At 35.9% G+C, this 15,320-nt stretch overlaps 2 protein-coding genes across 3 annotated transcripts in view; one reads left to right on the forward strand and one right to left on the reverse strand.

Annotated features, from left to right (window-relative positions):
• Positions 1–1,219: 1,219 nt before the first annotated feature.
• Positions 1,220–15,320, reverse strand: part of LOC149570583 (uncharacterized) — a 194,387-nt gene continuing 180,286 nt past the window's right edge. For both annotated transcript variants that reach the window (XM_089823166.1, XM_089823165.1), the window contains exon 11: positions 1,220–3,237. In XM_089823166.1, the coding sequence (XP_089679292.1) occupies positions 2,032–3,237 (1,206 nt within the window). In that variant the 3' untranslated portion in view covers positions 1,220–2,031. The remainder of the gene's footprint in view (positions 3,238–15,320) is intronic.
• On the forward strand, positions 7,903–11,202 carry LOC149570584 (uncharacterized). The gene is made up of 6 exons (XM_089823168.1): positions 7,903–8,740; positions 8,906–9,204; positions 9,320–9,717; positions 9,836–10,059; positions 10,185–10,372; positions 10,479–11,202. The coding sequence occupies exons 1-6, from the start codon at positions 8,001–8,003 to the stop codon at positions 11,093–11,095; spliced, it is 2,466 nt and encodes an 821-aa protein (XP_089679294.1). The 5' UTR covers positions 7,903–8,000; the 3' UTR covers positions 11,096–11,202.

Raw genomic sequence — 15,320 nt, forward strand, 5'->3', positions numbered from 1 at the left:
GAATATACATCAAAAATACACCGGAAGAAAATGTAGTCACCAATGAAATCCATGACACAAAGCACTCAACAAATTATCACTTAAAGATAATGCAGATGGACTTCATATTACAAAGGCTCCCTCATTCACAAGTTCCTCCCACAACAGTTTAAATGTAGAACACAGATATCGAAAATGCAATAATTTGATCTTTGTTAGAATAAGTTTAAGCTTGGATAGGGAAGATGTAGTGATCTTAATAAATGCATACCAGACACTACTGTATTAATGGTAAAACACACCAACTAGAATTCATAACAGACACTATTACTATGCGATTCTAAGAAAACTCTGAAATACATGTAGGATTTAATATAAGGCTCCAAATGGCTTGAAAGCTTTATGATATTTGGAAAGCCCTATGCAGCATTCTAATAATTGAAGAGATGAAATGAACATGAATTCACATCAATCATTATCAGAACTATAGAACCAAATATTGTTCTTGAGAACTCTCAACATCCCAAAAGATACACTATTAATAAAAAAATTGGAAAAGTATCAGGAACCCAACAACTGCAGTAAAATTTTAAAAAGGGAGAGAACTAACCATCTTCTTTTAACATTTAAATACATCCTAATTACATTGAGAGTCAAAGTAAACAAGGCTGTGCAACATAAATAGAAATATGGATTTTTCTCATTAATTTTGAGATCACTGAATACAGATAATTGTATTATAAATTTATTTAACAATGTTTATATCTAATTCTGCCAAAAAGATAATGAACCTTTGCAACTAATGCAAAAATGAATCATTAACCCTACCATTCTCCTTAACTATCAAGCTAAAAAGACTAAACTATACACAAAATAACTACAGTTGAAAAGTTTGCCTAACCTCTTCAAATACCCCTCAAGTGTACAGCAGTGCAATATTCATACCTGGCATTCTGGGACAGCAATGTAAAGTTTTAACAACATTTCATGGTAATCACCTTGATCAGCTATATTTCCTAATGTTGACAGCAGTACTGATGCCCATATCAATGTATCATAGTATTAATGAGAGTGCTAATGAACATCATATTAATCAAGAATGACGGAATATCATGGATGCTATTGATCAGTAATCATAAGAAGATTATTGATCACAAAAGTTGTTATGTCAAAAGACAATAATGATGACAACAATCGCAATGGGTACAGCATTAGTAAGAGCTTATCTGTAACAAAGAAATTTCCGAATCAATTACTTCATTCATATAACCTATTTTACAGATGAAACAACAATAATATCCCTTGCTAAGCAGAAATCAAATTGATATGATGACAACACTAATGTTAGCGATGCAACAATAATGACAAGTCAAAGGATGGCACAATCATTTGGCAGTTTAGTCTAGTAATGGCTATGCTCACGAATCATGAACAATGACACCAGAGTTCTCAGTTATCGAAGGCCACAGTCAGAGTCACAAATCACGATAATGACAGTCTAGCTTCCTATCCTCAATTTAAACCCAATTATACCAAGCGCCTTCACAACTGTAGATAACAATGTTCATCTAAAACAATGATGGCAATAGTTGTCACTGTCACTTGGCAACAGATTTGATTGCTGTTCAATTATGGCAGCTGGAAATCTTAACAGATCTTTACACAAATCAAGGTCTATAACCCATTTATTAAAATTGTGAAGTAAACTGACCAAAAACTTGTAGGCTTGATGCTTATATAGAAAAAATTTAATTTACTGCTTACCAGTGATGTCGCCATCATATTTTGAAGAAATGGCAATATTTCAAGAAAATGTCAGGTACCTGCCAAAAAAAGATATATCATGATATTTCAGAGATATCTGCTACTTTGTAACCAACAACACTCACAAGAGTAAGCTTCTTCAATAGAATTTGAGATTCGTAAAACTTGGGCCTGACTGCAACTGTCCTTCCAGTCATTATGCAGATTCTTTAGCCCACTCTAATCTGCCTCCAATTTACATCTCAAATGTGCTCTTTTAAGAGCATTTTTGAGTCTTCTACATTTCAGTTAATACTTTTCCAGGTTTTCTACCTTATCAAAGCACTTATTCAAGAACCATTCAGCTTGCTTGTGGGAACTGACTAGCTCATCATATCTCCTCCTTTCAGAATTTATCTGCTCCTTAGCTTGCTTCAGAACATGTTGCATTCTAACTTCAGATTTGACCACTTCCTCTTTTGCCAGTGATAATTCCAAATTTAACCTCTCAATCTGGGAAAGTGCTTCTTTTTCCCTTCTCTGAGAATCATTAAACTCTGATTGCAGATAAGAACTTTTCTTATATAAATTGTTATATTTTACTTGTGACTGTACCAATTTCTCATTCTGCATTGCAATCTTTTCAGTTTTGTATCTTGCCTCTTCCTCAAATTTGCTTGCCTTCCTCATTTCAGAAACTGTAGCTTGTTTAGCATGATTAAGCTTTAACCTCAGCTCTTCGATACTTGATTGAGACAACACAAGACTCTGCTGCAAAGATTGAACTTCACATACAAGGGCAGAAACACGATCAAAGACTTTTCTGTTTTCATCAGCTTGAGATTTGAGTTCCTCTTCACGAAGATGCAATAACTTTTCCTGTTCCATCATTTTATCTTGAAGTTTCTGGATGGAGAATGCCTTATCCTGTATCTCCTTCAAACTTACAGACAATTTCTGCTTTGTTTCTTGTCTACTTTGTTTAAGATGTTCAATTTCCTTTTGTCTGATATCAAGTTCAGCTTCGAGAATGGAGAGCTTGCAAAGAGCCTCCTGAAAGGATGTATGCATTTCTTTCTGCTTCTGCTCATCTACAGTATGGAGCTCTTCCTCATGCTTCAAGTCATCTTCTTGCCTTGCCAGTGCCAGTTTAGATTCTATACAGTCAGGCAAATGGTTGTTACTCTGAGACGAGACTCTTGGAGACTTCATCATATTTTCATGAGCAGCATCAAGTTCGGCAGTTTTATCAGCCAATGAATGCTCTACATAAGCAAGTCGATCTACAAGATTCTTCTTTGCAGCATCTGATTCATCTTTCATCCAACCATGTTGCTCTTCGTATTGAATCAAAACTGTAACGAGTTGCTCGTTGCCAGCCTGTACTTCCTGTTCTGCTGCTACAAGCTTTTCATTTAGTTGATCCACTTGAGTGGCTAACTCAATGCATTCTGCTCTAAATTGGGCCTCATTATTCTGTGAATTCATCAATTTCTCTTCCATTTCCTTGAAGCCCTGAAACAATCAAAAGTAGATATACAGGAATCAAGATTTCCGTACAACAAAAAGACACTAGAGTAAACATTATCTATTCATAGTTGAACAACTCGACTCAGAAAAACTTTGCCAAGCCCAAAAAACATGACTCGGTAAAAACTTGGTAACTCATAAAATTGCTTAAATTTCACTATAAACACTTTTTTTTTGCATAATTCAATGACAACACATTTAATTAGTCCATAAATGAGTACAAAAGTGTTTCTAATAAATTTCATTGATTTGAATGCAAATTCAGTGCAAAATCACATCCTCATGTGGAATCCCGATATTATAGTTAGCTGACAACTATTATGAATTTATAATGATTGACTTTGAAAATCATCATAATTCATGAATTGCATATGACAAAATGTTACATCTTCCTCTTCCCTAGTCTAGTGAAAACTTTCGGAGAGATTTTAAAAACCTAATATTTACATTCAAATTTTTGATACTAATAGTATGATATTTCATGTCCTTATTAATGATATTATGATAGTGATAAAATTAGCTGTGCAAGTGTAATGTCCCCTCTTTAGTTCGACATGACATTGATCATGGATTTTGCCTATTCCAGACTCTCGTAGGCAAATGGTGTGGAGAGAGAGTCAATTTTGCGGATCAGATGGTCATATCTTGCTCTTGAAGAAGTGTTAAGAGGTTATATTTTATTATTATGTGTTATTGGGGCCTACATGTTATAATTTTAAGTTGAGTTGCACTTTTTATTTTATAAAATTACTTTATTATAAAAAGTGCATTATAATGAGATTTTATAAAAGATGTTTCTAGAAGTTCTAGAAAAAGTGCATTATAATGAGATTTTATAAAGGATGTTTCTAGAAGTTCTAGAAAAAGTGCATTATAATGAGATTTTATAAAGGATGTTTCTAGAAGTTCTAGCAACTACTTAGAAAAGTGAATAAATAGAGGGTTGGGCCTCTCATTTTGGACATGCTTGGATTTGAGATTTCTTCTACTTCTTCCATTGTGGAGCAAATTTGTAGTCTCTTAGGTCTGCAAATTATTTGATCTTTGGGAACAAATCACTCCCTTGGATTGGCGACTTTGAGGGTGTGAAATATCACCTGAATTGTTGCATTTGAGGAGTTGGTAATTCAGCCATCTCATTTGAACTTCATTGAGATTCAGTTATAAGGGTTTACTTTGGTTGGAATAAGGGTTTCAGTTGTGCCCTAGCATTTGTGGATTGATTAACAGGGTTTGTAGACACAGTTGTGCATTATTTTCAGACTGCTAGTCCAGGGTTTGGACCCACGTTTTTGCTCATAACTCCTAATTGGCTTGACGGATGAATTTCATATTTTAAGGGGTTATTCAGCAACCCTAGGCGCCCAGATTTATTGCTTTTGGAGTGACAAAAAACGCTGCAATATTTTTATCTAGCAGCCGTACCAGGCCGTACCTGTACAGCCCTGTCAGTTAGGCAGCAGCAGCAATTTTGTGAGTTGGTTTGGGGCAGATTGTGAGGTCTTCATGTGGCATTAATTCAGCATTCATATCCGGCAAAATTGGAGCTATTCCAGGTGCACAAACTGAAGTTTTGATTGCCAAAATATTGCATGTTCTGGATTAAAACAATCAGCACTGTCATTGCATAAATAGTTATTTCCAGTCATTAATAACTGTTGTAAAAGTTTCGTCATTTGCATTCCAAATCTGAACTGGGTTATTGTTCATGTCATAACATTGCATTGTCAAGAGCTTGATGTGTTAGAAGTGCATAGTTGTGACAGTCTCTCATTGTAATCAGTTCTATTTGCTGTCATAAAATCAGAATTGCATTGGACTTCATATTTGAGTTTCATATTGTCATCTATCTCTTAGATTGGTAGTGTTATAATCTGAAATTGTTGTTCATACATTATTGGCATCATATATTGAGGTTTTGTTGTACAACAATTAGTAATATTGCAGCCTTATTCGGTTACATGCCAACTGTTTGACAAAATTCCTAAGTCCAGTTTGAGGGTTTCAGTGGCCTTTATAGTAAGGATCATTACAGCAAGTTCTCAATCCTAGTCTCAGCTCCCAAATCCCACACCCCCTCATTGCAATCAAATTTCTTATATGACAATAGATCCCATTAACTAGTGGGGGTTTGGGAATGGAGATCCCAATGGGATTGAGCGGCAGAGGGGGAAAGCTGCACAAGGTGTTACATGTGAGAAAAACTCAACGGTACTTATTGATTTGGTGAGTCCATAATCTATATTTTGTTCCACCTGACTTATCCTTCTCAAGCACCAGACCCAGACTATCATTGAATAAACATAGGTCAACAAGGACACCAGTAGTTGCAGTCATGTGTACATGTACTCAATGTAGATATAAATGCCACAAATGTCACTTCAAATTATCTAAATGGTATCTAATAGAGTTGTATAGAAAATTGGAAGAATTAAGAGACCTCATTATTGAAAACAGCTCAATAATGTACTACATAGGCTTCAATCGTATTTATAATGTTGTTGGCAGTAGGCTAGTGTTCCTCCCTGGATTCATGGCATGGTTTGACAGCCTTCTATATCTTCTATAACTCTAGTGGTTGTAACGGGCATTGACAAGTTGATCTTTTGGTGTAGAGACAACCCTAGCGATTAACAAGTGATATCAGAGCTCCGTTACAAGCTTGAATCCTTGCAAGCTATGACAAGCAACACTAGGAGGGGGATTGTTGGCAGTAGGCCAGTACCTCTCGCTGGATTCTTGGCATGTTTTAACAGTCTCTTGTGCCTTCTATAAGTCAAGTGGTTGTATCAGGCATTAACAGGTGGACCTTTTGGTGCAATGGCAACCCTAGCGATTAACAAAATATTATAACAATTCAAAAGTAAATTGTGGAGAAATATTTTTAATTGACAGTTTGTTCCCTTCCTCCTAGTGAAGGGGTGGGTCAAAGCAAGAAGAAAGAAAAACTAATCAAATGGGTGGTGCCTCTAGCAAACAAGAATGAGCTCAACTTTGATGGAGCCTCAAAAGGAAATTGAAAGGCTAGATCAGAGAGGATCTTAAAGGATTACTTCAAGAATCATGTCCTTACTTTCTATGAAGCACTTTGATGTGCCTCAAAAAAAGTTGCTAAAGCAAAGGCTATGCAGAGAGAACCATAAATTCTGAATGAGAAAGGTTGGCTCAAGATCACAGTCTACAGAGGAAGCTAAAACTCCATCCTTTATAACTTAATAAGACTTGTTGTTCCTATGAATTTTCCATTTAGTTACCAGTTTACTGGTAGATTAGCAGTTTGTATTTTCAGTGGTGGACCTGACCTACATTTATTTCACCTTTTATCAGTGTTACCCAGGACAAACTTCCGGCAAAGTTTGATCCCTTCTGGAAGTGAGAGCGTCTTGAAAGCCCCGAAACCCTTCCACTGGCTGTCCCATAATTTAATATTTGAATTTTGATTATTTGTTTGATTTCCATGCTCATGTGAACTCTCCATTTAAATTATTTAACACAAACGTTATATGTTAAGGTTTTATAATGTATATATATATTATAAGCATTTTTTGTCCACGTTTTCATACAAATTTTTAAACTTTCCCCATAAGTTTTTAATTTCCTTAATTTTTTATATAGCTGTTCTCACTGTTGTCCCCTGCCATCTCCTACTCTGAGGAAAAACATTCCATCCTAGAGGCCCATTTCCCGATCCCCCCATCCCCTGTCCTGGAAAGCAGGGGTAATGTCATGTCCCCATTTTGGAGGCAATTTGATTTAATTAAAATAATTAATTAGTCATCCTCATAAAATATTCGTTATTTTGGACAACCTAATTAATTAAATTAATTAAATCAAATTGCCTCCAACTGTAATAACCCCAATAGGTTATAACTTCTTCAAACACAAAAAATCTTTCTAGTTCAGTGGTTTGACATTTCGTCAAACACTTTGCAAGCAAGAGTCCTCTAATTGATATAACTTTTCAGATTGTTGCAGTGATTCTTGTTTGGATTTGCCTCAAAGAGAATGCTTACAAAAGACTCCAAATTGTCTAAACCATAGATGTGAGTATCGCCGATTAATCGGCGATACGAGATAAAATCGCGATTTTTTGGGGCCGGCGATTTAGTCGCCCCAAAAATCGCGATTTTTTTTTGCAGATTTTTTCCAAAAAATCGCAGATTAATCGCCTAAAAAATCGCCTAAAAATCGCGATTTTTTTGCAAAAAATCGCTCGCGCCGGCAGTCACATAAAGTGACGAAAAAACACGTTTTTTTCATTATGTTTTTACATTGCTTAGGGTGTTTTGGAGAGGAGAGGATAGAGAAGGAGTTCTTGGCAAGAAATAGGCAGAATCAAGTGCATTTGGAGGCCTTTTGATTCGATTTCTTCGTTACTAGGTAAGTGATTTGAATCTTTGTTTTTTGTTTTTGCAAGAGATTGTATTTTTTTTTCTTGCATGTAAATGGATAAAAATACATTCCTAATTAGTTAGGAATGCATTTGATGAATGTAAGCAAGATTAAATGCATTCATTTGCATTTTTTTCCATTCTAGATCGAATTTATGCTAAAAATTTGCCCTTTCTAAAAAAATTTGAAACCCTAGCAGCTAGTTTGTTTGAATGTTATTTGGATTTCAATTTATTGGTGCCGTTATTGGAATGTTGCTTGAATTCTTTGTTTAACTGTTAATTTTGATCTTGTTATAATTTATTTATAGTTTTTTTTAAAAATTTGTATGTGTAGGCAGCCCGCAGCAGTTTTAAATGGCAGACAAATGGCCATTGACTCCATGCCCCTCAGGCTACATTGGCACCAGGCCAAAGAATGCGAGAGATCAAGCATGGAAATATGCCTATGAAGCACCTGATGAACCAACCAAAGTGATTTGCATTCGATGTGAAAAAGTAATATCCGGGGGCATTTACCGGTTCAAATATCACATCGCAGGGATCTCAAAACATGATACAAATCCTTGTGAGAATACAACAGAAGAAATAAAAAGGTTTGCAAATGCCTTGCTCGCAGCTGGAGAGCAAAAAAAATTGCAAAGAGAGCGGAATAAATTGCATGTCAGGGCAGCCATAGCAGAGACCCAGGGCAGTTTCGTTGATGTTCAGGAGGAGGAGGCAGCCATTGAGAGCATGGCTGGCTCTTATCGTGGGCCGCGTGTCCGCAAACAGGGTGTTTTTTCTTTCACGAGTTCCACTCCCACTCCCACTCCTACACCTCCTAGCACTTCCGCACCATCAGGATCAGCAGGTGCTTCTGGGATAGGGAGCTATTTTGTGACGAGGCACACACCTGGTGCACAACCTTCATTAGAGGCCACTAGATGGAATAAGGAGGTCCATGACCAGTTGGACAATGCACTAGCAGATTTCTGGGTTTTCAACAACCTTCCTATTAGTGTTGTTGACAGTCCCTATTGGGAGGCTTTGGCCACAGGGTTGATAGTTGCAGGAAAGGGGTACAAGTCCCCTTCTCGTTTTGTGTTGGGTGGCAGGTAAGCGAATAATTTTATTACACTCGATTTCCTTTTAATTTTTAACTTTTTACTTAGTTCTAAATTTTAATTAATTTATCTAGAAATTAGAATGTTGATTACTAAAGTCTAAATCAATTTTAAATTACTAAGAATCTAAGACATAACTAAATTTTGTTTTTGTAGGCTTATTGGAAATGCTGTTGAGAGGGCCAAAGCATTTGTTGAGGAACAGAAACAAGAATGGACAAAATTTGGTTGCACCATTCTTTCTGACGGGTGGACGGATGGGAAGAGCAGGACCATAATTAATTTTTTGGCCTGCTGTAATGATAATGTGGTGTTCCTGAAATCAATCGATGCCTCCAACAAGGTAAAAAATGCTCAGACATTAGCATTGATGTTGGAGAATATGGTCTTAGAGATTGGCATTGAAAATGTGGTGCAAATCATCACAGACAATGCTGCTGCATATGTATCAGCAGGTAAACCGTAATTTTATGTTGCATGTGCATTGTGAATTTCACAACAAGAATTTTTAATAGTTTGATATATTTGAAAAGTTGGAAACTAATTAGTATTTGCTTTTACAATTGGCAGGAAAACTCCTACAGCAGAGGCACCCCACTCTCTCTTGGACCCCGTGTGCAGCACATGTCCTTGACCTTCTTTTGGAGGACATGGGCAAACTTGAGTGGGTCACTCCAATTGTGGAGGATGCAAGGCGGGTGACAAAATACATATACAATCACCCATGGGTCCTTAGCCTGATGAGAGAGCACACTGATGGCAAAGAAATTGTCAGGCCTGCCGTCACAAGGTTTGCAACGATTTTTTTGACATTGCAAAGCATTCTCGATAATTTGGCTTCTTTGAAGCAAATGTTTGTTTCCAAAAAATGGCTTGCTTCCACATTTTCAAAGAAGAGTGAAGGAGAGAATGTTGTGCGGATTGTGTTTGATAAATATTTTGAAGATAAGGCTGATGAAATAGTAAAGGTAACTACAAAACTTTAAGTTTTAGTTTGCACTTTACAACTTTATAACATACTAAGTTTGTAACTCAAGTAAATAATAATTTTGTAACTTGTCAACTAATTTCAAATTTATATTGCAGGTGTCTGAGCCTTTAGTCAGAGTTTTGCGTTTGGTTGATGGAGACCAAACGCCAATGGGTGAACTATATGAGGCCATGGACAAGGCCAAAGAATCTGTCAAAAATTACTACAAGGGGGAAAGCATCAAATATGAACCCATTTGGCAGATCATTGATAGAAGGTGGAATAATCAGCTTCACCAACCCATTCATGCAGCAGGATATTTCCTCAACCCACGTTTTAGGTATACTGTAAGCTCATTCTTACTCAAATTTAAGTTAACAAAGACTTGAGTTCATTTTGCTTTCGTAGGGTGTTGGGTGTGTACTAAAATTGGAAGACTTATTTGTTTTTGGTTTTTGGTTTTAGGGCTGATGGTACATATGCAGATCCTGATGGAGAGGTCATCAGAGGCCTAAGTGAGTGCGTCGAAAAGATGGTAACCAGCGAGGAAACAAGAGATAAAATCATCGCTGAGCAGGAGATCTTCACTTCAGCAGGAGGCAAGGTGTTCTCCACTTCTCTCTGCAAGAGAGCAAGGCTTACACAAACCCCAGGTAATACATTTGCAAACTTCTGAATCTCAAATGCTAAATTAATATTTATGTTTCATTTTTTGTTGTCTATTAGTATTTTCTAACTTGTACAATTTTTGTGATGCAGTGGCTTGGTGGACCACTTGGGGTGCAAGCACTCCAAATCTTGCAAAATCTGCTCTCAGAATCCTATCACAGCCTTGTAGCGCATCACATTGTGAGCGCAACTGGAGTTTGTTTGAGGCCATCCACACAAAAAAGAGAAACAGGTTGTCCCAAAAGAGGATGAATGACATGGTCTATGTGCAATATAATCTTAAATTGCGCATGAAAAAGGCGCAACAAGATCCGCCTGGGCCAATCGATTTGGATGAGATAGATCCTTATTATGATTGGACGGCACAAGAGCAGGCTCCCTTATTTACACAGGAGGACATCTCCAATTTGGAGAGGGAGGCCGCGGAGGAGGCTGCGAAGGAGGAAGGGGGTGGAACTGGATATGACATCGATTTGGATGACATCGAGGAGGGCGATGATGAGGATGATGACATTGAGCTTACTGCAGAGGACCTTGACATCTTGCGCGCGGCGAATGTGGAGATACCGACATCTAGTTCTATAGCTACACCATCTCCTGCATTGGCACAGACACAGACACGGGCACAAACCCTGCGGGGTTCTAGTTCTAGAGCTTTACCCTCTCCCGCACTCGCTAGTAAAGTGACTGGGAAGAGGAAGATGTAGTCCTGTATTTGACATTTGTACTTATTTGTAGTCATGTTGATGTGCTTATTTGAACTCTTTACATTTGACACTTTATTTATGAGAATACTTCTCATGTGTTGTGAACTTGTTAGTTGTTAGTAATTTACAACTTGTCACTACTTACTTGTTAGTAATTTACCAATTAATAACTCTTTTTGCATTGATATATATCTAAACATGATTGTTTCTTATGTATTGTTAGTAATTAAGTCATTAGATGCAAAAAAACATTGAATTCTGTAAAAAAATCGCATTTTTTTATTAAAATTTAGTGGTTTTTTAGTTCCCGATTTTTTCCCCGATTTTTTCCCGATTTTTCCCGATTAAACTTTTTCAGGCCTAGGCGATTAATCTCCTCAGGCGACTTTTACATCTATGGTCTAAACAATGACCTAACATAAATATGCAACTAATTTTGGCAATAGTGAATGCATATATGAGTTCTAATCATGAAAATGATCACCTACAACCAACTGGTATTTTAACAAACAGTTGGTATGCAAGCTAACTGGCTGATAAAAAATGATATATTAATGCTCAAAGACAACTATTAATGACCAGCAATTGTATCTCCTTGATTGAGAATGAGAGTCCAATACAATATTCATACTAAGTTAGCCAAGACTCTTGGCATTTACAAAGATATCAAAATATGATGATTGTTGGTAAAGTAACATGCACCTACAGCTGCCAATGAAAACTAATGCAACACTAAATATCTAACTTCAATACTCCCCTACAGCAGTTACGCTAATCACATGCATGATTAAATACAACTAAAGCCATGGATCGCTGATACCATTGTAAGGAATGTAAAAATGAATGATATATCTATTAATGAATGATAGGTCTAATACAAAATGACAATTACAACAGCGCTCTATAGTGAAAGGCCACTATGAAAATACACATTAGACCTGGCATATGAAGTCACCTTAGAGAATGGATGTATTGCAATACCACTGAACAGAAAATAACCTCCTCAAGTGCCCAAGTCGTGCCTCTCTAGCTGTCGCCCTTGATTGTAGATGGCTGTAATAATTTTCTTTGCTTTTTCGAATTTGCTTTTTCGGATTGCTTTTTTTTTTGGATTGCTTTCCCGGACCTGCTTTTTCGGCCTGCTTTTTTCAGTTCTGCTTTTTCGGCCTGCTTTTTTCGGACTGCTTTTTCGGCCTGCTTTTTTCGGTTCTACTTTTTCGGCCTGCTTTTTTCGGACTGCTTTTTTGGCCTGCTTTTTTCAAACTGCTTTTTCGGCCTACTTTTTCGAACTGCTTTTTCGGCCTGCTTTTTGTACTCAAATATTTTTTCTCAATGTAGCACAAATAGAAGACTGAAGTATCTTCCTCCCAGCTGCAATAATTCAAGTGATATTTCACACCCTCAAAATTGCGTACCAATTGAGAGTTTTCGTTCTCAATGGCCACAAATATTTTTTCTCAATGTAGCACAAATAGAAGACTGAAGTATCTTCCTCCCAGCTGCAATAATTCAAGTGATATTTCACACCCTCAAAATTGCGTACCAATTGAGAGTTTTCATTCTCAATGGCCACTTGTGACTATTGCAAAAAACCTAGGCTCCACAATGCACATCAACAACAACAAATCTGGATGATTAGAATGAAGCCCGGGGTGCCTACTTATTTTTTTTCCTCCACTTTCTCCAGAAGCTTCTAGAACATTATTTTATTTTATCTATTAAGTGACTTTATAAAATATTTTATAATTCAAGTCACTTTATTAAATTAATTAAATATAAAGTTACCTTTTAAAATTTATTTATTTGATAACTTTATAAATAATTAACTTAATACCACTTATTTATTTAATTAAAATAATTAATTAGTCATCCTCATAAAATATTCATTATTTTGGACAACCTAATTAATTAAATTAATTAAATCAAATTGCCTCCAAAATGGGGACATGACAGGTAACATAGTCTTTTGTCTATCGACGAGGTTCATTTTTATTATTGTTTAATTTTACCTTAACAAAGAAAACAATTGATATTTTCTGTGGTGGATTTGCCCCATGGTTTTTTCATGCTTTATCTGAACTTGGGAGTCATTATTATTATTTTGACCTTAACAAAGAAAACAATTTGTTCTATAATTCTACTAACTAGAGTGGTGTTATGCTATCATGGACTAGTTAACCCCATGAACTACAATCTGCACGAATTCGGACAGGTGCACTGATAAAGCTAAAGTTTAAATATATGAAAATTATTGAAAGAAATCAAAAATCAACTATTATTCCAAGAATTTTCTATATATAAGTTACACTAACATACGTTTTGCATTTGTCTACACAAGCAAGGATGGATCCTAATAGTGATGCCCCTGGGACATTTCCAGCCGTTCTGTCCCCAAGATGTTTCAGGAGTGTGCAGGGATGGCTAAAAATTTCAGTATACCACAATCATTGCAAAATTCAGGAACATTCAAGGAACACCAAAAATATCATAACGTACCACTGACCACTCCCAGTACAGCCAAAAAATGTGTAAACATCCCCTTCAACACCAGCTTAAAAAAAGAAAAATAAGAAAGCATAAAGCAAAAGCTGCTGCAAATATTTATTTATTTTTTGTGCTCAGCTTTGTGTCTTTCAGCTCATTATCAATGTGAAGTATTAGAAAATAGGAACTCCAGATATTCAATGGTCAATGGTAGATTTGACAAAGATCATTTTATTTCGGTCCACAGGAATTCAGTCAAAGATTGAACTCTATGCTCTGCCCTTGGATGTAATGCGTCAAACTGTCTTAAATATCTGAGATTGTGTTATCTTTGTTATTACAGACAACTGATGTTGTGATTCTCTTATTTATAAAATATGAATATTCATACTCAACATAACAATAAGACTGATGATAATGAAATTCTGCCTTGGATACTTGAATAGATAGTCCAGATTCAACTAGTACACATATTAAGAACATGGTTTGATGAGAAGCGCTTGCTGGAAACATGCATCATCTACATAGTTGAGAGGTCCTTTATCAGCACCACAAAGTATGACTGATCTATCATTAATTTTATAATATCTTTTTGAAACCAGATTCAAGTCTTAAACATAAATATACTGACGTCGTGCATTTATCCTATGATAGTTGTCACTTGTAGGCTTTGGGAATTCTTTTGTAATCGTTATATCCTAGATTAATCTTTATTATTATTTGTTGAGATTAATTATTATTATATGTTAAGGTTGAGTAAACTCTTACCCAAGGCTTCCAAAATGAGAGGTTCACAACTTACCCTTGTGTTATAGGCTATTGCCTCATTATATGGTATATTTACATAAAGGCAATGAAAACAATTAAATTTTGTTAGATTGAGAGTTAACTCGTATGAATTCTCAATGCAGCTCTATGGGCAAGCAACATTGTTAAAGATGATGTAAATCAATATTGAAAAATACTGAATATAGATCCACACGTCTGAATTTGAACTAGTGTTTATTCGATCTGAAGAGATATAATCATTTAATGATTTCAATGATTATGATCTCTTGAATCGGTGGATATTTATATCCACACCAATAGTCAAGACATGGGCAGACATGTCTATTCATCCATGAAGAGACACAATGTTATAATTAACAATTCACTAAAGGACCCGATCATTTAATCGGTAGTGATCAGTTTAATAAACAAATCCTAAATGATCTTCGATCTGTATAAGGCAACTGATCATTTTCTCGATCAATAAATGATCAATATTATAGCAATAATATAATGCTCAATCCAAGAGAAATATAATCTGATCACTCAGAATTTCATACTCAGCTTGATAATGATAGAATCAGAAAAAGGATGATCTCTGCAACATAAATTTAATGTCTATGAATATGTGCGTATGCATGTATATCCGTTTACATGGTGAACTGGTATACATACATGCACGCATGTGTATACAATTGCCATGCTGGTATATTCTGAGATCTGACCGACGCTATCATATCTTAATAAACATTATTCTATTATGTATATGATGAAAGTGTTGCATTTGCAATTATGAACAGAAAAAAATCTTATTAGAATTATTTTCAATTGCCATCCCTATATAAAGAGGCCTCCCATCCCTCACTATTTCAGAAAGAAGTCTTGACGTCTCCATTCTAGAAATGTCATTGAACATAGTTACTTGTGTAGAGGTCTAAACATGCATACACAATAAAAGATGTCTTGCAAGAAT

The sequence above is a fragment of the Cupressus sempervirens genome, chromosome 3, assembly GCF_028749045.1.
Source record: "Cupressus sempervirens isolate cs-2001-9-10 chromosome 3, ASM2874904v1, whole genome shotgun sequence".
Lineage (NCBI taxonomy): Eukaryota > Viridiplantae > Streptophyta > Pinopsida > Cupressales > Cupressaceae > Cupressus > Cupressus sempervirens.